General features: G+C 39.8%; 3 protein-coding genes and 1 long non-coding RNA gene across 11 annotated transcripts; 3 read left to right on the forward strand and 1 right to left on the reverse strand.

Annotated features, from left to right (window-relative positions):
• The first annotated feature begins 1,223 nt into the window (after nt 1-1,223).
• On the forward strand, nt 1,224-3,124 carry LOC135586181 (uncharacterized). Its single transcript, XM_065086977.1, has 4 exons — nt 1,224-2,061; nt 2,283-2,354; nt 2,448-2,657; nt 2,804-3,124. The coding sequence occupies exons 1-4, from the start codon at nt 1,353-1,355 to the stop codon at nt 2,869-2,871; spliced, it is 1,059 nt and encodes a 352-aa protein (XP_064943049.1). The 5' UTR covers nt 1,224-1,352; the 3' UTR covers nt 2,872-3,124.
• A 116-nt stretch (nt 3,125-3,240) lies between these two features.
• LOC135595714 (peroxisome biogenesis protein 2-like) lies at nt 3,241-11,465 on the reverse strand. Of its 3 annotated transcripts, XM_065086974.1 has the most exons (10): nt 11,240-11,465; nt 11,019-11,132; nt 10,771-10,927; nt 9,160-9,296; nt 8,958-9,058; nt 7,559-7,676; nt 5,340-5,506; nt 3,958-4,132; nt 3,662-3,744; nt 3,241-3,526 (listed from the first exon to the last, which is right to left on the reverse strand). In XM_065086974.1, the coding sequence occupies exons 1-8, from the start codon at nt 11,393-11,395 to the stop codon at nt 3,982-3,984; spliced, it is 1,101 nt and encodes a 366-aa protein (XP_064943046.1). In that variant the 5' UTR covers nt 11,396-11,465; the 3' UTR covers nt 3,241-3,526; nt 3,662-3,744; nt 3,958-3,981. The 3 variants fall into 3 exon arrangements, with proteins under 3 accessions (XP_064943046.1, XP_064943045.1, XP_064943048.1); XM_065086973.1 differs by having other exon boundaries at nt 3,662-4,132; XM_065086976.1 differs by having other exon boundaries at nt 3,662-4,132; nt 11,225-11,365.
• An 890-nt stretch (nt 11,466-12,355) lies between these two features.
• LOC104001010 (uncharacterized) lies at nt 12,356-15,370 on the forward strand. Of its 6 annotated transcripts, XR_010480611.1 has the most exons (8): nt 12,363-12,574; nt 12,928-13,074; nt 13,233-13,288; nt 13,410-13,584; nt 13,732-13,835; nt 14,050-14,290; nt 14,462-14,778; nt 14,849-15,370. It is a non-coding gene; the product is annotated as an uncharacterized LOC104001010 (long non-coding RNA). The 6 variants fall into 6 exon arrangements; XR_010480610.1 differs by having other exon boundaries at nt 13,410-13,835; XR_001975839.2 differs by lacking the exons at nt 13,410-13,584; nt 13,732-13,835 and having other exon boundaries at nt 14,462-14,574; nt 14,653-14,778.
• A 2,288-nt stretch (nt 15,371-17,658) lies between these two features.
• On the forward strand, nt 17,659-21,945 carry LOC135595716 (auxin-responsive protein IAA21-like). The gene is made up of 5 exons (XM_065086982.1): nt 17,659-18,268; nt 19,425-19,654; nt 20,220-20,361; nt 20,846-20,907; nt 21,648-21,945. The coding sequence occupies exons 1-5, from the start codon at nt 17,805-17,807 to the stop codon at nt 21,683-21,685; spliced, it is 936 nt and encodes a 311-aa protein (XP_064943054.1). The 5' UTR covers nt 17,659-17,804; the 3' UTR covers nt 21,686-21,945.
• The last annotated feature ends 1,599 nt before the right edge of the window (nt 21,946-23,544 follow it).

Raw genomic sequence — 23,544 nt, forward strand, 5'->3', positions numbered from 1 at the left:
CTCCCTGTGCTATGGAATTCCTGTTTTTTGTTTGATTCCCCACCAAAGTGAAAGAAAACAAAGTGATGTTTTTGACTTTTAGCTAACCAAAGGTTTCTCTCTCTATGGAAGCAGTATAATTGGAGAGAAAATAAGATGATAAAAAGCATCTTCTTGTGTTTTCATCTTCAATCAAGCATCAATAATTTTTTTATCTTTCTTTCCTTTTCTTTATTTTTATTTTCCGGCCACATAAGTCAAAGATTTTGTAAAGAATTGAGTAATTGCTAGTGATGAAGAGCCGAAGAAAGGTCTCAGGCAGACACCGCAACTCTTCCCCTGCAATTGCCTTCTCTGTTCTTTCATCATACTCTGCTTTCATCGAATGTCACTGACCTGGCCAAGATCACCATGCCCTCAGATTCAAAGGTCCTGTGCTTTAACAATGTCAAACGCGCGTGGAGACTTTGGGGACACCACTTTGTTCTTAGAGCAGACACTTGCATGTTCTATCCATTGACATCCTTCCTCGACGTGGAAATGAACAAGTCTGAGTTGACCACAAGGCACCAGTATCACCTCAATCATCTGATCTAGTAAACCTCCATCATTTGGATGCAGTGCTCCCCCATGTTCTCAGTTCTTCCTTTCAACCATAAGCTGTTCTGCAAATTTCTACATACTTTATTATTGTGTTGCATTTCATGCCTTAATTTATCGTATACACCTGCAAGTGGATTGTTGATCGTCAATGGTATCCTCTTCTTATCTCTTTAAATTTGCTAAGACATACTCGGTCATTGACAGTTCATTTGGGGGTGGCAGAAGACTTGTATGTAATGCATGCAACAATGGCAATCTTTGGGTGGAAGATGGATAGTGGCATTGACGGGAGATATACTACACATATATCGCAGCAATTTGCAGCTTGTTTAGTGCAATTTACTTGAGAGATGAAGAAAGGTTGCGTTGACCCGGAAATTTTAAGCTATCGAAGTCAGAGTCAACCGAATCCATTGCCCAGCATTTTCCTGTGGGACAGCTCGGGTTGTGGCGATCCCATAAACTATCATAGTCAACATGACTTTTAGTGCTGCTGTTGTTCTGGCGATTCCTCGGTTCATGTCTTAATCGTTGAAGGTGCAACTTGATACCGTGTTAGTCAACTTTAGCACACCCTCCTTGGAAGCATCCCATTGCGGCGATCGATCAGTACAGTTTCGTGTTTGACTTTGGAGAATGATTTGGCTTCTGACATGTTCAAACCATTTGCCAGTGAGTAGAAGATATTATGGATTGCTTGCAGTGCCTCTTCCGCGGGATATATGAGTGAGTGATTGAGGACGGGGTCAGAAACCAGTTTGCCAGCTGCAATGGGGAGAAGCAAGACCAACGCCAACCGACCGGCGGCCGGCGAGGAACCCGCGGGCTACCGCGGTGGTGGACCGTCGGTCGGGGACGACGATGGGGAGAATCCACAGACGGTGATGTTTCCCCCGCCGCAGGCGGCGGATAAGCCCGGCCGTCGTGGTAGACCGGTGGATGAGTACCCTCATGAACTGATGTTTCAGCCTACGGCGCAAAGCCGCCCCGGTGGCTCGGTGGATGAGTATCCTGAGACGGTGATGTTTCCTCCTCCGGCACCCGGCGGATCGGTGGAGGAGTACCCTGAGACGGTGATGTTTCCTCCACGAGCACCAGGCCACGCCGGCGGCTCGGTGGACGAGTATCCTGAGACGGTGATGTTTCCTCCTCCGGCACCCGGTGGATCGGTGGAGGAGTACCCTGAGACTGTGATGTTTCCTCCGCGGCCACCAGACCACTCCGGCGGATCGGTGGAGGAGTATCCTGAGGCGGTGATGGTTCCTCCTCCGGCGACAGGTCGCCCGGTTGGACCGGTGAAAGGGTACCCGCCGACGGTTGTGTTCCCTCCGACGCAGCCGCGTCCTCCTCGTGTCGTTCATGGTTCACAAGCGCAACTCCCCCAGCCGAGGCCGCAGCCGCTTCCTGCGCCTTCTCCGATTGCCTACGGGAATCCATGGTCAACGGGACTATTCGATTGCGAAGGGGATTCAACAAACAGTAAGACTTCGTTGCATGATCTACAAAAACATCTCCGCGACGCTTTAAGCCATGAACTCATGATTAGTCAACCCCTTTGCATGGCTTCTTCCTTCATAAGAGACAACTGCATCTTCGCTGCCCAGAACTGAAGCAAAGATCGTGAACGAGTAGTCTGTTTGCTTAGTTCATACATGCGAGAATTTGTTTGTCGACGTTTAACGGTGGTCTTCTTCTTGCAGCGGTCATGACGGCCTTCTTCCCCTGCGTCACCTTCGGTCAGATCGCTGAGATTTTGGATCAGGGACAAACATGTAAGCAGACACAACTTCACTTCTTTGCGTCGCCCCAAATTATCTGGTTTATGCTGAGAATAATCTGACCATGGTGATGAACTGGCTGTGTAGCTTGCACTCTCGGGAGTCTCATGTATGCTCTGCTCGTGCCAATTCTCTCCTGTGCTATTGTTGGCACGCCGTATCGTTCAAGGCTGAGGCAAATGTACAACCTGGTCGAAGCTCCCGGAGAGGATTGGATTCTCCATATCTTCTGTCCATGCTGCGCCCTCTGCCAAGAGTACAGAGAGCTCCAACACAGAGGATATGATCCTTCTGTAGGTAAATTACTTCCGTCAACTGATCTCCTCGTAAAGGAAATTAATTAGAAGCAGGGAGGAAGAATAGACTCACATACTTGCACTCGTTTCTCTTGCCCACTTTCTATGGCGAGGTAGTCACCGGTGCTGGTTGTGCTTTGTTGGCAGGTTGGATGGGTAACCTTGCTCTTCAACAAGCGAAGACTCCTCCCAGGATGTCGCCTATGCACAGATGAGATATAAGGAGACTCATGTTGCAGTAAAATGTTTTCCTCTGTTCTTGTAGCTTTCACCTTAAATTGGCGCATGTTTCTGTTGGTCTTTGATCATCCGAAAGGCTGTCATAACCGTTGCTGTATTATCAGTGTTCTGGTCACACTATCTTGTTTCTATTGAGAATTATGTACTCTGCGATTTCGCATTAATTTGCCAATGTTTGCCAGAAAATTTTCTTACTATAATTTGATGATTCAAGTTATTACCGGGAGACACTGCGGATTGCACATGTTTCAACACGATATGGGACAAAATGCTGACAGGAGATTTGATCGATCATCTTCCTTTCATCATATTTTAGCAAAAATATGCAGTAAGCTTCAAAAGGATTGATTCTATGAAGATGGTAAGACGAGGAACTTGTATAAAAGATCATGAGGACAGTCTTCGTCAACACTTTGTTCGTCTACAGTAACAAAACAAATTGATTGTGTCTCCCATTACTGGAAACCAGTCTCCCATTAGCTACGATTAGACCTCTGCTGAGGCCTGGTTCTTTTATCTTTCCACACTAGTACATGTTTGATGTGTCATAGTTTCACAAGCACCATCATCCACGGAAGCCCTCCTTTTTCTAGCTCACCCAGGCAAGGAAGACGAGCACTACTGCAAGTTCTGGGAAACAAGAAGATAAACCATTCAGCAGAAGAACAAAATAGACTTGGAAGGAGAAATTGAAAGGTTGATCGAGAAAGAAGCTAAGAGAAAAAAACACATGGATGAAGAACGAGCAAAGTGAACTATGCGTACCGGTGAATTCAAGCAGGTGCTCCGCAGCTCATGTTTTTAGCTTCACTGCTGTATGGGAGACAAAGTCAGCGATCCCTTCCAACCTGGACATTTCACAAATGCAGCTTAAAATTTCAGGTTTCGGTATTTATTTTTGACGAATACCAAGTGACTGACAGCATCAAATTGTTACTTCCTTATGGTGTGAACAACTCTTTTGAATCTTTTTCAAATATAATTTCTAACTACATTCTTGTGAGATTTTTCAAGTCAATGAATGTTTTCCTCCAAGCATTTTATACAGCCACAGAACATACAAATGACATTTCTGTCAGGTAAAGTCAATTTGAAGATTCTCTGATGTCGCCTAAATTAGATGGTTTGGTTTCACTTGATCCATGCCGTTGAATGGCAACGACCACCGCATTGCAACGAGCACAATGATATGAGCTGGCTGCTGCACAGCGTGTGCGGAGACAATAATAGCAGTATCTGCAATTGGAGAAAGAAAAAAAAAAACACCTTCATCAGCTTTTTTATATGCAACTAGAAAGCATTCTGCATCTTGTTTAATATGTTCCACCTCCCAATGGTATTGACAAAGCTTTAGAGAGCATAAATAAGAAAGGACTAATTGAGGATTTTATAAAACGCAACTGTTTGTCAACCTATTGATACAGTCATTGCTCATATCCCATTCACTGCAGTCAAATTTACTAAAAACAAATAGTTGAAATACATACAGCCTTGTTATTTGATTGTGGTTTAAAATCGTATGTATAAAAGTATCCTATAAAACTCTCTTACATATTTCAACTCTAAAAGAACTGAGATACAACAAGCTTCCATATAAGAAAGTTTATTCATGTCGAAGGCATGCATAATCTACAGAGCCACCATATTGGGAAGAGAAGAAAAAACTAGCTTCTACTTACCAAATGACAGATTTTGAGGCAATGTAAGAACTCATGACATATAATACACTGTAAAACCAATGATTGTATTGCTCGAAATTTACTGTCAATGTAATTAATGTATGACATATTAACTATCATCTATTGCTCAAACCTCTATATTTCTTTTACAAGTCCAATCTGTAGTGATATAAAAACTGTGACAAACAACCCTCACTGTGGCGGTTGCTATTCATTCTAGGCACCTGTATTTAATTCAAAAAATGATATAACAATGTTAAATGATTTGAACATCCTCAACAACCCTCCTTTGCAACCTCAAAAACTCTAGCTAGTTAAATCTACAGGTTCTAGAGTTCAATTCCCTATAACAAAAGAGTGTTTGTCAGTGTTCATTAGATTACTTGTTTGTCGCACATCTCATCTTTCTCAATCTAACATTAACAAGGTTCCATAGAGCAAAATTATGTCAGCAACTCATCCTACAAGGCAAAGAAAAAAGAGGTGGAATCTAAACAAACAGCCTCAGATATCTGCAGATTATTAATGTGTGGATATCTTTAGTCTACTTTGACTAATCCATGTAAGCATACATTATGAACAAGAAAAAAGTTTTGATTGAACTGCTTTTTTTCTTTGGCAGCATCATATTTGCATCATGCACAGGATCTATCTGAATCTTGTAGTAGAAAGAAACTAGGAAATAACAACAAGTAGACACCCAAACCAGTTAATATCACTATTACTCGAAGCAATGCAATTCTACCAAAGGAAAACAGAAATACCTGTGTTGACAAGGAAGTGCCAGAAAAGGAATTGTAGGATTTGACTGACATATGGGACACTCTGCTTCATTACCAGAAGAATCAGATGACTTATTTTTTGAGAATGGAAGAAGAAATCTCTTGACCGAAGATGAGTTCAAAAGAGGAAGAAGCAAAAGCAACATCTCCTGCACATTACTAGTAAGTTCAGATACTTACCAAGTGCTTTTCATTTTGCTATATGAAGTTCTATCAAGAAAACCACAGGTGAAACACTGATGTAAGAGCAATGAGCTAGACTGGTGATGATGTTGCAAGCTATTGAGCATAGTTAACATGGAGTTGTGGACCTTCCATTGTATGGTATAGACCACAAAATGTCTACCAAGTGGATGTAGAAGATTAACATTATCTTAATTTCCATCAAACATGCTGCCCAAGGGTTTTAGTTAAATCTTCTATTTATAACTGAATATTAATTTAGTTGTTTCTGGAATCAATAAACTATTCTCGTTACATCTACATCAAACATGCATTGAAATATGGACATGAGAATATAATACAGCGGCCTATCCAAGTATCTGATCAGAAAAAGAGATAAAAATGGAACTAGAGAAATATATCGGAAAAGAAAATTCTTAAAAAAATAAGATACTCGTGTTGTAATGCTGAGAGATTGTGAGATACTGGAAGTCCACTAGAAGCACAAGAATCATAAAAACCAGAAAGACCACTTCTTATGTTCAATCATTTGATAATGGAAGAATATAATTAAACAATCAAGCATCCGAATAGCAGACATGCAAAAATATATATCTTGAAACATCTTATAATAATATACTTGAAAGAGTCAAGTAACTGACTAGCCAACACATAAAAGTATGTTTGACCCAACTTGCGGATGTGGACAAGAAAATATTGCTTAAGCTTAAAAGACAACCTATCCTATTCAACTGCTTATAAGTGTTTGTGCTTCATAGTAATTGTAGTATACCTCTACTTAGTACACATTCCACATATCCCTCTGGTTGGTTAAGTTGGCTTTCAACTCTATAGATTCAAAATAAACTGCATCTTTTACTAAAAAAGGATGCACTCACTTGACATTGCCTTGTGAATCTACACATTGTCTGGACATGATTTATCATTTATCTATCAAGCCTTTCATTTTCTTCTAACATTTTAACTAAGTTTAGTAAATTGTTTCTTTATTGGCAAAGGTAGCACCTATTTAAAAACTGTTACATTGTTTCTAGAAAAAAATCGCTACTGAGAGCTTGGTCAAGCCAAGGATGCTGAACCAACTTTCCAGCCAAGAAAAAATCTCAATGGCATTTTATGTAGTATCTAGATCTACCACTTGCGAATAGGATGAAGAATGGAATGCTAAAGTAAAACAATCATGAAGTATGCAAAATAAACAAGATAAATCAAGAAATGGTCTATCAAACAACACAGTGAAGTTTTGCCAACTGATTGATGGTGCATTAGTGATCTTAAAAATTGGAATGCCAAAAGGGAACATCTTGAATCTACCTTGAAAGGGAAAAAAAATGGTGGCTTGAAGCAATGATATCGGAGTAATAAAACTAGGTGTTCCAATGAAGATATTATCATTAGCATGAGAAATATATGGTTGCCTAGTAAGTTTAAGAAACAATTTCATTTTGCATTTCTTTTCTCTTTGTAATAATCTTGCATCTCTCTTTGGATGTCATAAAATAGTCATAACAGATTCCTCGTATTTACTTTTGGTTATGAATAACAGTTACACTTTCAATATGAAGCTGGAAAAGGGAGAAGCCTCATTTGAGTTATTGTTATTCATAATGATTCATAAAGTAGGTGACACTGGAAAAAAGTCAGATGAAATGACAAAAGCAAATTGCAAATGCATGATGTAGAGGGAGATCATTCCTTTGTCTCCATCTTTAACAATATTGCAATGAAGGGATGTGAAGAGATTTTCTGTCTCATAAAATCTAACAAAGGGATATAAGTTACAGTCACTTCAACCTAGAAATGGCATCAGCTAATTGTTGGTTTCATGCTAGGAGAGCTCTGCATGGTCTCCAAACATGCTAAATTCATCATTAATATGCCACCAATCAAAAGGAGCTATGTCCAGGAAAGAAGCATATTGATAGTCAATGCTAACTGCCAAAATAAATGCTTAAATGAAACAAAGAGCTCTCAATGTGAAAAGTATTGGCATTCAACATATTTCAGGAAAAACTTACCGAAAATTCGTTCCACACTAATTGTCGATTCATGTATTCAAAACTAACTGCTCGATTCATATTGGGGTTTCCATACACAAGCCTTGCTCTAAGAACCCTTTCAATAATACTTCTATACCTGTATCACCAAATATCAAGGTTTTGAAGAACTAGTAAAGACAAAACTTAAGCCATGTATGCACCCCATATCAATTTAAACACATGAAATAGACAAAAAAAGTTGCAACCTAGTCTAAAACCAGTGTAAATTTGACTTGCATATCCAGGCCTTCAACAGGCACAACAAGGCAGATTCTGGATGAACCTCAACATGGATGCAGCTTGACTCATCCATGGTAGTATTTAAGTAGCTTTAACAGGGTCCAGATACAGATCTAGGTGAGGTAATGGATTCAAGTGTGATTATGTATTCATATGTGCATCTCTTGTTTTATATATAAATATAAATATATATATATATATATATATATATATATATATATATATATATATATATATATATATATATATATATATATAGTCTCAACAGATAAGAAAAAAGTAATTTTATTTGCATTTTAATACATATATGGAAAGTCACAATTTTTTAAACTCCACTTTATAAGAGTTGAGAGCTAAAGTGGTGGTTATTCTTCCTATTATGGAATATGATTTGGGATATATGAATCATGATTCCAAAGATGAGCCATGAATTCCAAAATCAGGAATCATAATTCACATAAAGCCTCCAAATCACAGAGATAATGAAGCAGGTGCATTAGAGCTAAGCAGATTCCCACTACTAGTAGTTGTGAAATGACCCGCCTGGATTGGCTGCATTAGTAGTTGTGAGCCCTTTCTCTTAGGCTTTATTATCATTTTTTGTTGTATAGTCTTTATTAGTAGGTTTTCCAGCAAAAAAAGCTCCTATCTAACATCATCTTAATGTCATTAAATAAACAAATGTGAAAATATCAAATAATTTAATTTTAATTTTAATATTGTATAAAAAATAACTTTATATGTTTTCTAACTCATTAATTTATGTTCATAATTTGTATTTTTTTCATGTATGTAACCCTTGTATCTTATTTTCTTTTGGCTTGCCAAGTCAAACACTCACATATGCTGCCAAACCAGCCTCTCAAATTCATAACCAATAATATTGTTTAGAACTAAATTATATGATTATACATTCTATATTTTCCAAGTAAGATATAGTGTTATCACTCCTTTTACCTTTTCCATGACCTTGTTTAGAAAATTCTTAAACCTAATTCATACAAGCAGCAACAAGTGTGCCAGATTTGCAAACATACTTTACAGGCACACCAGATTTAAGATTATGTGCATTAAGGGCAGCCTAGTTGATTCAGGCAGATATGAAAGATCTTGACACAAAATAGCCCTAAAACCTTACCTTCCAGAATAAAGAAATATAAGTAAGTTGCAGAAAGAGGCAGCTTTATATAATCCTTCGATGCGCTGTAACAAAAGCCAGGATTGGCGTGCCAATGATCTCTAAATCATAGAATAATATACATCAGATATATAAGTAGCCAACTACAAGCAACTTGACAAACATGAAGGAAAAAATAACCATCAGAACTGGGAAAACTAACCTGTTCAGAATCACCCCATCTGCGAAAAGCTGAGAATGATTGCACACGGGACCATAGATATTGACCACCAACTGTGGTAAGGCAGTACCATATCTTTTGGGAAACAGAAAGCCCAGGTCCTTCAAGCCCAGTTCTAACTGAAAGGTAATCACATAATTAACAGAAATAGTTCAGATAAACATCATTAGGGTTGTGAATGTTAAATACAATATGATAACACAACTCAACCCCAACATGATAAGGGACATAATCGATGAGAGATCCAAAATCAGCACATACAAACATGCTTAACCTAAAATTGTCACGAAATAACACATTAAAAAATATACATAATTTAATTGTTAAATATTGTTGAACTAAATTGAACATAAGATAAAAAAACTGAATTGACATGAAAATTTTCACAAATACAACAACACAACTTTTGTCATCCCTAACCATCATGTGAGATAACTAAATTACCAAGAGAATATTGACCCTAGTCAAACTTGTAAATTCTCACTATAATGCTAACTCTCTTTCTCCTTGAATTAGCCTCAGATCAGATCCTAAGGGGACTAGGAACAGGCACAAGTACGTGTAATAAAGGCACTATAAGCATCTTTGAATAATTTGAATTACTACTTTCTCACATATAGATAATTCCCATTACTGCTGAGAAATGTTTAAGGCATAGAAATAACCAGAGCAGTATGAATTCTGAACTTGCACCTCTACCACATATAACAAATATTAAGCCATATCCTCTGCAATCAGAATTGAACATACCAATGTATAACAAGAACAAGCAATTTAGTGCCTCCACCAAAATTTGATTTTCAAACATGACAATCAACATCATTGATTCATTCATCAACTTTGTGATGTTGTTCTGTAGTGCTGTTACTTCTATTAACTACTGCAGCAACCTCGACCTAACACCAGCACGTAACAGCTTATGCCTGCCTTCAATATATAAACATGGTAATAACATATATAACTTTTATTCCATTAAGTTCTAGTTGTAGATGATTGATGCTAGTGAATATTGCAGAAACAAGAAACAAAAAACTTCAACAAAGGCACCAAAGAATTATATGGTCACTTTCTTATTCTTATACATTCATCTCATTTGTATTTCTTACTTTCATACTCAAAGAATGCCATTCTACAAATATTTGAATACTTAAGTCAAAAATCAGATGATGATGATGATGAATAAAACTTACATTTGGAAACAGTGCTCAAATTAAGTGACGTGTAGGGGAATTATGAGAAAAACACACGGTCATCTTTGAACCAACAAATGCACTTGCATGCATACAAGCACAGAACATGGTCCAGGTAATAGGTGGAAATTTGTCTATGACAAGTGTAGTTGCCATCTTCGGTGCATACCTGAAACCTGTATGTCATGCTGACTAGACCAAGTGGAAAATTGCAAAGATTTAATTAAATCATTCTCAGAAGATAAATCCCTGGCTAATTCCATAAGTTCATGGATTTCCAGTAAGTCATCCTCTAGACTCATGTGATTTCAGAAACTCTTAAGAGCCAGGCGGAATAAACATATTCGTTATACACTACGGTGTGCAACACATGGAGAACTTACACAAGAAAGAGGACACGAACCTGCTTTGCCTCCAACGGGCACATCGCGCTCATCTCTGTACCTAAGGTTCATGAGAGCATTCCCTGGGGTGGGCTTATCTACCCAGATAGAGAATCTCCAGATCAGAAACTCAAGGAAAGCATCCAGTTCTGGCTCATATTGAAATAAAAACCCTGGCTAATTCCCGAAAAAGAAGAGAACACCAAGTTACCAACCAGGCTCGAACCGAAACCAACCAGCATCCAAGATTCAAGATTCCCAGGGTTACCTTCATCAAGGAGAAGACTTTGACAAGCTGCTCCTTCAACATGGCGGACATCTCCACATCCAAGCGCGCCGCGTCGAACTGGTTAACCCGCGATGTGGTAACCTGGATCGGCAGCTGCCCATCCACAAATCCACCGATTTCAAACAATCTTGCTCGAACTTTGAAACTCTCTAACATGATCAAGAACCAAAATAACCATATCGAACCTAAAAGGGCAAAACCTGAAAGGAATCTCGCAGGGACTTCCATCTAGGGTACGATCGTTGGTACTCCTCGACCCAGGAGTACTCGGACGGGGGATCCGAGCTCGGAAATGACAGCGACGATGAGTCGACAGAGCGACCGGAGGAAGCTAGAGTCGCTCGGTCGAGAGGCATCGATGCGGCCGCTTTCGCTTCTCTCCTCGAGTATGGCGAGAACAACCGAGAGGTCACGGAAGCGGACGGTGTCAGATGTTGGAGAGCAATTTGGTAATTTTATCGAATGTTGGACCCCCTACTCTGCTTCCGGTGACGTGGGTGGGGTAGCTGCCATGCAAAGAAGTTAGGATCCTCTCCAAAACACACGAAGAATTAGAATCCTTTCGTTTCTATCTCGACCTTTCATGAGTCCGTATCTCAGTGCTAACATCGTCCATTCAAACAGTTGGTTCAAGTGCTAAAAATGGACGGCATAGATTAAATTCAGAAAAGGAGGACAATTGAGATGGACCCGATTGGATGATTTCAATCCTTGGTACGATCTGGACGGGATCCCCAATCGCGGATTAGTAAGATTCCCGTGGTTTACCAATGCCCGATTTCAATTAAATTTGGCGAACTCCGACTCACGCGCACGGTTCTAATCATTGGATTCGGACCGCCTTAGTATACGATTACCATAAAGATGGGACACGTAGGAGCCTTTTTCTCACGATCACGAATCGATGGCAAATGGACCGAACCTAACTTGGTCCGGTCAAGTCGCGTCAACAATAGTTGACATCAGCCCACGAAATCTATTATGCTTGCTTTACTCTTTTTTTTATTATTATTTTGACTAACAAGACTTAATATTTTTGAGGGATTTTTAATCTGGTTTGTATGATTTAAAATTATTATGATCATTCTTGCGTCACATCACCATCAGTTCGTAATACTCTATCGTCGGTAACATATTGTTTTCGATGACTCATCGTGTTCAGAGTAACATTTGATGATTTTGTTAGATTACCATCACAAAATAAATTCACTAAAACTTTATTATTATTACACGTGGAGGTCTAATCGATGGCCACAGTTGGGCCCGACACAGCCCACCTCAAGCACCACTTAAGTGACGACCGCGCTTGGAAGGGTGTGAGTTTCGACCACCGCGGCAACGGCGGCTGCGTTCCTTCGAGTCTCTCCACTTCGACTGCACCAGTGAGAGAGCGCAAGTTGGTGACTCGATCCGATCTACTTGCAATCCTATTCGATCTCGTCTCATTGTGGCAGTCTGGTGACCTTTTCTGAGTCTCGAAACCCTCCAAACTCATTCTTTGGAATCTGATGATTCTTAGTTTGTCCGAGTTATTGGTAAATTTCGACAACACGTTTGCCATTAGATTTTGGTTTCTAGTGTTTCTGTCTTGTGAACTCATATCGGTCATATTCTACGGATCATATTAATCATCCGTGCCGCTTCACATTCCAAACATCGAACCAATAATTATTGTAAGGATTCAGTAATTCCATCTTATAACTTCCTAATCGAGAAATTGAGACTCCATTTTGCACAATTTCTGTAGTTATTGAACGTTGTAAATGTTTCTTGAATGTGTTGTCTGCTCAGTAGATACTTTATTGGCTCAGATAGATATGAATTAGTATTTCTCTTTACGACATTAAGATGCTAGATGATGATCGTCATGATTTCTCCTCTTTTGCAGACTGATTTCGAAATGGAACACCATGTTATGATTTGTTTTTTATAGAATAAGACATTGCAGAAGGTGAAACAATTGTGTTGTTCTCCATGTCATATCATCAACTAACTTCAGTGCATGCTGATGCATCAGACAGGATTTGCAAACCAGGTTCTTTTTTCCTTCTCTATGTCTAGGCAAATATAGACATGCACAGATGTAGCTATAACTCACAACTCATTGTTATTTAAGCAATAAGAAATTTAGATTGATTTTTTTTTTTTTTTGTGCTTACTGATAACTCTCTACTGATATTTCTTGTTACACAGGTGTAAATCTCAGCTCGATGTCACAATTGTTATCATCTTAACAAAGGTCCTAAATGGTAACATGCATGCTATGCCATCGTCTTATATTTAAAATTCCATGAGATTCTGGTTTTTCTGCCATCATCATGCCGACACCATCATCACAACAAAATAACAAATTTGAACACCAAAATTTAGGTATGCAAACACACATACAGACCGACATGGCAGGATATTTTGGTGGATTCAATGATTTCACATCAATACCAGAAGCAGAAAAGTGGTGAAACCTAGCATGAGAAGATTGTTGGTTGGTCATGAAAGAGAAGAAGCCCTTTCATCCATCCATTTATTCCTTAATCCATTAGTGGTGGTATCTTTTGGCTTTCTGGACAAGAGAACTTCATTTTCCAACTTTAAGACTGGCTTAAGATGAATTTTTATTTCATGTGTAAGAACAGACATAAGAATCATGGATATTCTGTGAAATGCTAATATTTTTGGTTTTGTCCATTGCTAGAGAAAGCAACAAGGATGGAATATTTATTTCAACTCGTGGTTGTTCGTAGATTATTAGGAACTCCGTTCCATCTTTCTGCTAGTTCAAGAAGGTTCAAATGACAAGTAATGTTGCTTAACATCCATTACAATGGGAAAACTAGTCATACTTTGTGAAAGAAAGTTTAGATTGTCTCTCCTTTTTGAGTCACAATTGTTTAATGTTTTGACTTAGTGGATATGTAATTGCGAGAAATTTGTTTGCTGAAGCTACTAGCTGACATGTCCATGATATGAATCAAAAATAGCTTCATGCTGACATGAATATTCTTTGCTGCAGTCTTAGCTCACACCAGTCTTTCAAGTGGGAATAACTGCAAGGCACTCTCAGTTCATGTGAAGTTGGAAACCACCACACCCATTTCCTACTTTACCAAGGATTGCAGCTTCAAGGACCTACATATCATATGCAAAAGATTTTAGTTGTTTGCACTTTTTTCTCATTATAGTTGTTGCACTGGTTGCCGTCACGTTACTAACATGGGCCTCGTTCGAGAAAAAAGATTTTCCTAGAAATTGAGGTATGTGTATTCTCCACTTCCTATAATGCAGTGAAGTTGTGTTTTCCTACAATGACAAAAAGAACTTTAATGGTCTTCTCTTTCTTTTCAAATGTTTTGATTGAGTCAGTAAAACTTTCATTAGCTATGTTTAGCATCATATTTCATTGAAACCTTGATTTTTATCTTCAGACCACTGGATTGGACTAGTTGTGCAAGCAATTTCAAACCACTTGCAAAAATCTTTTGGAAGTTTGAGAAGGCTCTGCATATCTCTGGAATTGCCATAAGCCTCTGAAATTGATGTCTGAAATGTGATATTTGCCTTGTGCACCAAAAATTTTCTTTTCACGTCATGCTTTGCTTCTTGCTGACTGATCTAGGTGAAGGCTGTGGAGGCACCAGGGACCGAGACCATATTTAGTGATTGCTTTTTCGGCCCACTGTTTCAAGCACAGCATATGAGATTCCGACAACGACTGGCACCCGAGCTGGCATTTGGACAGGAGGTAATTACTTTCCAAACGTCTCTAAACTGTTGCCTTATTGGGGTCCTTCTGAATTGAGGGTTGTTTTCAGATGCCACTATGATTTTAAAGCTCCAACCAACCAAGCGGACCGGTGGCTGAGCTCCCTGGATGTTGGCATCAATTGCTATTGAAGGTGGCATCAATTATCATTCCCCTCCTTTGGTGGATCCTACCTGCCACATTACCAGGAACCAAAGTGCTACATCATGAAAGTGATCGGCTCCCCTCATCACTCAGGCTTGATGCTTATCCTCGTCAGGTCTCAGTTATGTTGAAGCTTGGTACTTCGAGACCCATGTGGTGACGGTCGAAGTAAAGAAGTCATTCATGGTTGTGTGTGTTCATGTTTCAAGGGGACACCCTCGGTGGAAGTTTTTGGTAAGCATGGTTTCTGTAGTAAGAGATGTGAAATGTCCAGCCACTGTCGGGATTAAACCGCTTTGGATCAAATTGCACATCTTGAACTTATTGAGCAAGTGTTCTTCAATTCCTTTACCTTATGATTGTTTATTCTAGGGTGCCTCGAGTCAAAACCTTTGATATTAGAATATGTACATTGACCCTCGCCAAATTTTGTATTGATGAAAACTTCATGCACTTGAATATAAATTAATACTGTGAAGTTGTAGGTAAAATTATTCCTTAAAAAAGATTACCATTCTTTGTTGCTGCCCATATATTCACAGTGATTAAAAATCTATATCAGGATGTCATTGTTACTGCTAATGTAGGCAACAGTACTTTAAAGGGGTTTTTAGGCCCACCCTTATTCTCCCATGGGGAAGAACAGTACTAAAAAGGAGGAAAAGAATTCCCTCCTTTGTTCCACAAAAGAAAGAACTGAAACCATGATCCAGTTTGACAGAGGAACAAAAACAAACCCTAGTTTGAGGTGGAGCTGCATTCACTTTGTTCCATATGCCACCTACACAAAGCTTCTCTTCCACCTAAGATTCACTAGCTAGGCTGGTCCTCCTCGACGAATGAAGCAGCCCAAATCTCCTGCTGATATCCGTGCTCGAGCATTTGTCACCTACTGATGATTGATTGGTTCCCGCAGCCCTACCGATCTCAATTATTGGCCCCTATCGCTGCGTCCGACGCGATCCAATCGGGCCGGACCACCAATTCTCATGGCGTTTAGCCACGGAAGCCACATCGTGCCGTCAATGTTGGGTGCGGATCCCCGAAGCAATCGCCCTACAAAATTGAATCCAATCGGTGACCTACCGCGTAAGATCAGCATCGGGGACGACGCCGTCTGATTTGGGGCCTAATTCTAATCTGATCACACAAGGCACGGGATTCAAAGCCGTCGCCATACGGTTCTCCCTCCCTCCCCATGTGGGGGTTGGGGCGAGCGACGTGCAGAGACAGTAGACTCCACCGTAGCATTTAGATGATAGATGGGTAGGCCATGTCGCGCGGGACCCACCGTGTCGAGAGCCGGGGGGACAGGGTGGGCCCACGCGGGGATAAAATAAGAGAAGCGAGTAGAAAGAGCCGTGCACAGGCCGCAAACGATCCGCGAGCGCCGCTTTCTTCTTCCCCCGGAGTCCGCTCGCTCTGTGCTCGAGGACATCGACGCTCCAACGACACCCCGAGGCGAATCACGCTTTTGAGGGACGTCGACACGAGCCATAATTATCCTTCGAATTAGCATTGGATTTTAGACATTTTGATTCGATGATCCAACCAATTAATGCGATCCCTCTGTTTGCTCCGCGTGCTGTGGATAAGAGCGAAGCTGGTTCATTCGTTCCGGGTGGGTGTGAATGGGTAGAGACAAAGGCAGACTTGCGTTCTCTCCTTTCACGGCCGCATCGTTGTGGTCCAAAGCGTTTCCCCAATCCACCCAAACATCCACCTTTTCCTTCTTTAATTAAATGTCGGCCACGCGTCCCCGTGCAACATCCACGGGGCCTTCGTGTCGCCCTCGAGACAGGAGCCTCGCTTTCCCGCCCGCCCCATCGACGCACACGACGCCGCCCGCCGTGGGTCCCTCTTTCGTCCTGGTGTCACCAGTATTCGAGGGCGTCCACCCCACGTGCGCCACACGTGTCGTTCGGCTTTGATTGACCCGGATACGTTTCGGGCCGTCGCGGCCGGTGTCGGTAGTACGGACGTGACAGGTGCCGGTCGGCCGGCTCCTTCTCGTCGCTGTCGTCCCCGCGGCCGCACCGGCTGTACCCGGTTGCCGGTTTGCCGGGGTCTCGCCTCGACGACAAGGAGATAGCATTAAACCCAAAGATGGCCACTAATTGTCACGACTAAGAAAACGAATTTATGTTGTTGGATAAATTAAAATCGAAAAGAAATAATAGAGACGTCAACTATTAATCTAATTGGTCAAATTGGGTCAAAATGCAAGAGAAGAATCATAAAAATATACAGCTCCCTTTTTTCACCTGAAATCATGCAGAAAAAACATTTTTTTATAGTAAAAAAAGTGAAAAAGGATAACTTTATCAGGGAACATTGAGGGAATTCCCAGAAACTTGTCGGTGCGGTTTGCTTCAAAAGGTGAAGAAAAAGAGAGAGGAAAAAGCTCTTTTTTTTTTTGTTGCTTTTAAAAGTATTTTCTCTTTTTTTATTATTTTTTCTTAAAATACTAAAAACAATACAAATACAAATTAGGATATCATTTTTCTTGTGAGGAAAGCTCAAGTATTTTGCTAAATGTAGTCCCCATCTTGATGAAATCTTAATTTCTAATTTTTTTATTAATAGATATCAAAAGTGATGATTAATCGACTGTAATAGGTAATTCCAAAAAGTAAATCCGGTCCATTTAATTAAACAGTAAATATCATTTTATGCTAAACTAACTATAATATAGCCATAGGAAGCTTCTCCCCAACGACAACAAAACCCAACCCAAAGGTGTTTCCTTTTTGTTCTGGTTCTCTCCTTTCCTCGCCTTCTTTCTTGTGATTCTACTGCTGCTACTACGACTCTCAAATCATCACCACTTTGATGTTCTCTGGTGCTCTCGACGGAGGTTGATGTCACCGCCACTGGAACATGACTACATAGGCCTCTCGGAGGTGCCTTCCGCCGCCGTCGGCGGCGGGGAGGAAGGGGCCCTCAACCTCAAGGCCACGGAGCTCAGGCTGGGGCTCCCGGGGTCGGTGTCGCCCGACCGCAAGGACAAGGTCGGGCTCACCCTGGAGCTGCTCCCCAGGGGCTTCGTCTCCGGTGCCAAGAGGGGGTTCTCCGATGCCATCGATGGGGCTGGGAAGTGGAGCTTCGCGTCCGGAGACAGTGGATCTGAGGTGGAGCTGGGGAAAGGCGGTGGCTTGTTCTCGCCGAGAGGGGAGGCGGTGGCCGGGGCCAGCGGAGGGCAGCTCTCTGGGCAGGGCACTGGGGGTAAGGATGCGGCAGCGAAGGCGGCCGGGCAGGAGCGGAAGGCCGCCGTACAGGTCGGTAGTTCCGTTGGGAACGATCGTGCGATGGCTCCTGCAGCGAAGTAAGTGCCCTAAATTGTTCTTGGTGTGTTTGAGGTATCAAAAGTCGAGGCTTTTGTGGGAAACTTTTGATCTTTCTGATGCATATGCTGTTTAAAAGTCTGTTATCATTTTGAATATGTCATGTCAATTTGGTCTGTTTTCTTGATTACTTCCTTTCTGAGAGAAGAGTGAGATTTGCTTCAACAAAAGTAGAATCTTGGTGGCAACGCTTTGGTGCTTTGAGAAACAACGGGATCTCCAGTGATACGACTCTCTACCGTCAATTTAACTGGGAGATTGTTTCTTTTGTTGCCGAATAACTTAATGAGGGATAGTCCTCTCCGTAGCCTTCCTTCCTCTTCATCTCTCCCCTGAGCAAAAGCCCAGCATCCATCTTTCAACCATAACACTCTGCAATTTCACCTGTCCAGAGATCCCTAGCATTTAAAATGTCCACTACGACCTTGGTGATGTAACCTCCCGGTCCAAAACACAGACACAGAAGGGAAGAGCCGCCAATTGCAGATGAGGAAGAGGAGTTATGTTAAGTTACCAAAGAGTTTAAATACATGCATGTCTTTCATTTTCATAAAATTATAGTAAGAAGCTAGAATCCCAACCGGTTTCTTCCGATTGCAATACTAATTATTGCTGGTTGGGCTGTAGATCTGGTCCTCTGGTAAAAAAAGATTAATTTTCTGCTGTGTTGAACTGAATTTTTAAAACTTTTTTAATAATTTGGTTCGATGATTTAGTGGGAAACAAAGCAAGTAGTACTAAAATACAAAAATTCTTTTCAAGCCACAGCCCTACAAGAGAAAATTTGGCAATTGGCACATTTAATTTTTGTAGAAGGATCAAGAGCTCATTATTCTATCTCGAGATAGTTTTCTTTGCATATTATTATACCGTAGCTTAGTCTTATTCTCCATATGAGATACCTTAAGGTCATTTTATTCCTTTTGCTGATAATGGATCTTTCTTGTGCATTTTGTTTTCCTATTAGATATCAAGGTGTGTAGCCCTTAGTATTTCGAGCCAAAGATTCAGCTTTTTAATTTATCTTGTTTATTACAAACAGGGAAATTTCTGTATTAATGACCAATCAATTAGCTTTGGCTAGTTAATATTATGTAAAAAGATGGTTGAACTTTGAACATCTTATGTATGTGCCAGGGCACAGGTGGTTGGTTGGCCACCAATCCGTAGTTACCGGAAAAATACTATGGCTCCAAATCCATCTAAAAATAAAGATGATGCTGATGGAAAACAAGGGCTAGGGTGTCTCTATGTGAAGGTTAGCATGGATGGTGCCCCCTACCTCAGGAAAGTTGACCTCAAAATATATAAGAACTATAAGGAACTGTCATCAGCACTTGAGAAGATGTTCAGCTGCTTCACGATTGGTGAGTTTTGGCTTTTCCTTATTCTCTTTGAGCCTTGAGGATTTTTTTTCCCCTTCTAATGTATAGATGCCTTTTTACCAATAACAATAATATGTTATATGGCTCTTTTCTTGATCTACTTTGCTTAATAAAATTATTTAATATTATTTTTTGCAACACTTCTCATTTCAGTAATCGCTATCTACTGTAATTATCACCAAATATCAAACTTTTGCCCCACCTTTTCCTCAAAAATAAAAAGAAAGTCGCAGACTTCATAGATTAAACATATTATTCTACTCTCTCTCATTCCATAGATGGTGACCTATGGATCCAATTGCTATTTCTTGTACTTGAAATTCTTTTTAGCTTTCTTCGTCTGGGTTATTCATGAGTGTGTTTGGCAAGGAACTTAGACGTGGATAACTTTTCTTATGATTGAATTCATTTTTACCAGAGATTTAATGTGGACTAAATGATATAGTAGAGTTCTTCTAAAAAAATTCTTATTCAGTATCATTTAATTTTCTAAGAACATTTTAGTGTTACGAGGAGTTTACTTGTCTTTGTAATTTGATGATTTCAGGTCAGTGTGGTTCTCATGGAATACCAAGCAAAGATGGATTGTCTGAGAGCCGTTTGATGGATCTTTTAAATGGCTCTGAATATGTACTGACATATGAAGATAAGGATGGGGACTGGATGCTTGTTGGTGATGTGCCATGGGAGTAAGTGCCTCATTTTCTTGCCGATATATTGATCATTTCAGTGGAGGAGAGATCACTAAGATGTGTTCAACTTTATAAATCATATATGTCAAGTTTTTTCCACCAGTTTATTTTTCTTATAAACAGAATAACATATGCAATGTTCTTTAGGACATAGCCATTGACAATTTTCTCTAGACAATTTATATCTAGAATATTTAGGCACATTGTTAGTGTCAACCTACTACCAAAGTATGAAAACTGCTGCATTCAGATTCATTTTCATCTAGAAGATATATGTATGTATATATATATATATATATATATATATATATATATATATGTGTATATATATATATATGTGTATGTATATATATATATATGTGTATGTATATATATATATATATGTATGCATCTCACAACAAGCATGCAAATGTGTTTTCTGTTTTACCAGTCGTAGTATCTCTAATGTTGACGAATTCAAATCATGTTTCTTAAATCACAGGATGTTTACAGACTCCTGCAAGAGGCTTAGGATCATGAAGGGTTCAGATGCTATAGGACTCGGTAAGTATGATCCTGTAAAGGTTCTTTGTTACATTTTCTAGATCTCTCTGCCTTCATTGAGAAGTTCTACATTACTTAAGATTCTATAAATGTTCTTTATTTTATTTTGCAGATCTCAATTCTTGAATCGATGAGTGCTTCTAACATGATCTTAAAATGCATAATTTAGCTATTGTGTTGTTCCAACTTGATACCTATAAAATAGTTATATTTTTTATCTTTAAAACATCTAATGCATGATCAGGCTAGTTGTCGCGTTTTACATTGTATCCAGCAATCAGTTAATATCTCAAATATGATGAATATGATATGTGGTGTTAGGTAAATGAGGGTAATCATTATTTACCTTCAAAAAATGTCAAAGTCAACAGTAAACTATCAAATTAGTAAGCACTTAAAGCTTCTAGTACATATGATGTAAAGTGTTGCTTATCTTATGATATTCTAGTTTGTAGCTTATTTGATTTTTATTAATTACCATTCTTTTAATCCCACAACTTAGTCTGACCAGTAAAACCTAAGTGGTGGGTTTCTAGCATCTTGTATATTGAGCAAGATGTTTTTGTCATATTTATATTTAAAAGCTTTGCTTTGTTTGGATAGTCATGATTAATTTCATAAGGTACTGATAATTTTTACATATCGCTTGCTTACGGTTGCAATGTTCAGATTAGACTATTGCCTACTGCATTTTTTTTTGTTGCTTTTTAGACTAACAAGACTATAATTTCCTCTCCCAGCTCCGAGGGCCATGGAGAAATGCAAGAACCGGAACTAGGCACAATGCCATGCTTGAGAAAGGACAAATGAATCAGAAAGCTGTAATGGTCTTTGAGAATGGAAGTTCAAGGGTTTTAGTCAGCAATTGTTTCATATATATTAATTATATTTTGTGGCTTGCTGTTCTGCAAGGACTAAGACTTGCCAATAGGCTCTTAATATGTCGTAGGGACATCAGCTTTATCAGATTGTGCTGCTTTAAGTCTTTGTATGGTCGGGTTTGCCGTTTGCAACTTATTTATCATGCACTGTTTCCTATTTGGAAGTGTCACTCTCGAACTCTTTGTCCATGTACCATTTCTGACTTGTGAATCAGCCATTTGAGGGATGCCTGTGACCACGAGCAAAAAGATGGAAGGTCTCTCTTTATGAGGTCTAGCCCAAACGTTGATCGTTCGTGCCCCGTGCAGTTTTTCCAGTGGTGCTAATGGGATACCTGATTGGGTTCAAATGATGAAATGGCTATAGTGCTTTTGTTCTTGGTGCTGTTCTCAGTTCAGGTAAGAGATCATTGCTCTCAGTTGAGTAAAGGCTGGAAAGAACTATATGGTGTTGTTATTCAACAATCTACAAGTTTCTGTGGGTGACTGTAGCTGATTCCTTGTTACAGAGATGTACTTTGTAGACATTTCATGCTACTGTTCATCTGTTGAAGCCTCATGGGCAGGTTCTCTGTTCTTGCAAAGAACCTTAGATGCTTGTGTGTTGTGTGTGCGTGGTAAAAACCATATCCACTGTATTCATTGAGAAGTTTGGTGTGGAACAGTAAAATGTTGTCCATAATGTTGTCCATGGAAGGTTTGAAAGGTTTCCCCACCATCATTCAACTAGAGGAAGATATAGTACCATGAAAATGGTGGTAAAAGTATGTTCCCTCAGATCAAGCTTTCTCCCTGGAAACAGTGATCCACTTGTTCTTGTTCTCAATGATGTCTGTCTGTTGGTGGCCATGTGAAGCATTGCAATTATATGCCACAGGGAAGCATATATGACAAGTGTCTTGATAAAGTTCGAGCAGAAATCTATATCTCACCTGTGCTTGCTATTCTCCCATATATCTTAATCATGCTTCCTGCACATTTTCACCTTGCAAATTACTCTCTTCTGCTTTGAACTGTTGGTGGCAAGTTTATTCATTGGAGATGACCATCTACCTTAATTGGCCATTGCTGCTGCTTTCTTATCCTTGTGTGAGAGCATCTTTTGGTGTGATATGCTTTATTAGTACTAGATCAAGAATGATTGGTTACTAATCTGAGCATAATCATATATATATATATATATATATAATTTTACATTTATGAATAGAGAGATTATTTTGCCAGACAAAATTAACCAAGGATGTCACATCCAGCCCATACCCACACAACTGCAACTCAAAGTTTTAACTTGATGGTGACTTTGTCTCCATCATAAGCCACATGCTGAGCTCTGATGTATGCCTTTTAACTTCCTTGCCTTTACAGCAGTTCTTCAATGGTACATCTTTGGACTTAGCAATCTCATGAAGTGCCACCTATCATGGAGAAAGAAAGGCAGAAGCACCCAAGAAAAAGGTGAGCAAAACTTTCGGTGGCAACCATCAGTTCTTGCGTCTTGCCATCCATGGAAACTTTCCAATCAAGTGTTCTTCTCGTTGCTGTGACATGAAATTATTTAGGGTTCAGTCGGACCTGTAAAGGCACCAGTGGGACCATCTTGCATGGAAGTGGCATGATCAAAGACAAGAGGATGAGTCCAGAGAATGTGCCAAGCTGAACTCTGCACACCAGCAAATGCCACTTCAAACTCTCTCGTTTACCGAAGAACATAGAATCCTACAGGATATCTATGTTTACCTTCTCCACACCTTAGTTT

Source organism: Musa acuminata, chromosome BXJ1-10 (genome assembly GCF_036884655.1).
Source record: "Musa acuminata AAA Group cultivar baxijiao chromosome BXJ1-10, Cavendish_Baxijiao_AAA, whole genome shotgun sequence".
NCBI classification, from domain to species: domain Eukaryota; kingdom Viridiplantae; phylum Streptophyta; class Magnoliopsida; order Zingiberales; family Musaceae; genus Musa; species Musa acuminata.

Bases quoted from the DNA above. Each gene is read 5' to 3' on its own strand.
- LOC135586181 (XM_065086977.1), top strand. From the start codon at position 1,353: ATGGGGAGAAGCAAGACCAACGCCAACCGACCGGCGGCCGGCGAGGAA. The intron at 2,062-2,282 runs GTAAGACTTCGT...TTCTTCTTGCAG, and splicing joins CGAAGGGGATTCAACAAACA to CGGTCATGACGGCCTTCTTC. The intron at 2,355-2,447 runs GTAAGCAGACAC...CTGGCTGTGTAG, and splicing joins TTTGGATCAGGGACAAACAT to CTTGCACTCTCGGGAGTCTC.
- LOC135595714 (XM_065086974.1), bottom strand. From the start codon at position 11,395: ATGCCTCTCGACCGAGCGACTCTAGCTTCCTCCGGTCGCTCTGTCGAC. The intron at 5,507-7,558 runs GTAAGTTTTTCC...AGTAATGTGCAG, and splicing joins TAGTGTGGAACGAATTTTCG to GAGATGTTGCTTTTGCTTCT. The intron at 4,133-5,339 runs GTATTTCTGTTT...CTCCAATTGCAG, and splicing joins GCACTTCCTTGTCAACACAG to ATACTGCTATTATTGTCTCC.
- LOC135595716 (XM_065086982.1), top strand. From the start codon at position 17,805: ATGTCACCGCCACTGGAACATGACTACATAGGCCTCTCGGAGGTGCCT. The intron at 19,655-20,219 runs GTGAGTTTTGGC...TGATGATTTCAG, and splicing joins GTTCAGCTGCTTCACGATTG to GTCAGTGTGGTTCTCATGGA. The intron at 20,908-21,647 runs GTAAGTATGATC...TTCCTCTCCCAG, and splicing joins TTCAGATGCTATAGGACTCG to CTCCGAGGGCCATGGAGAAA.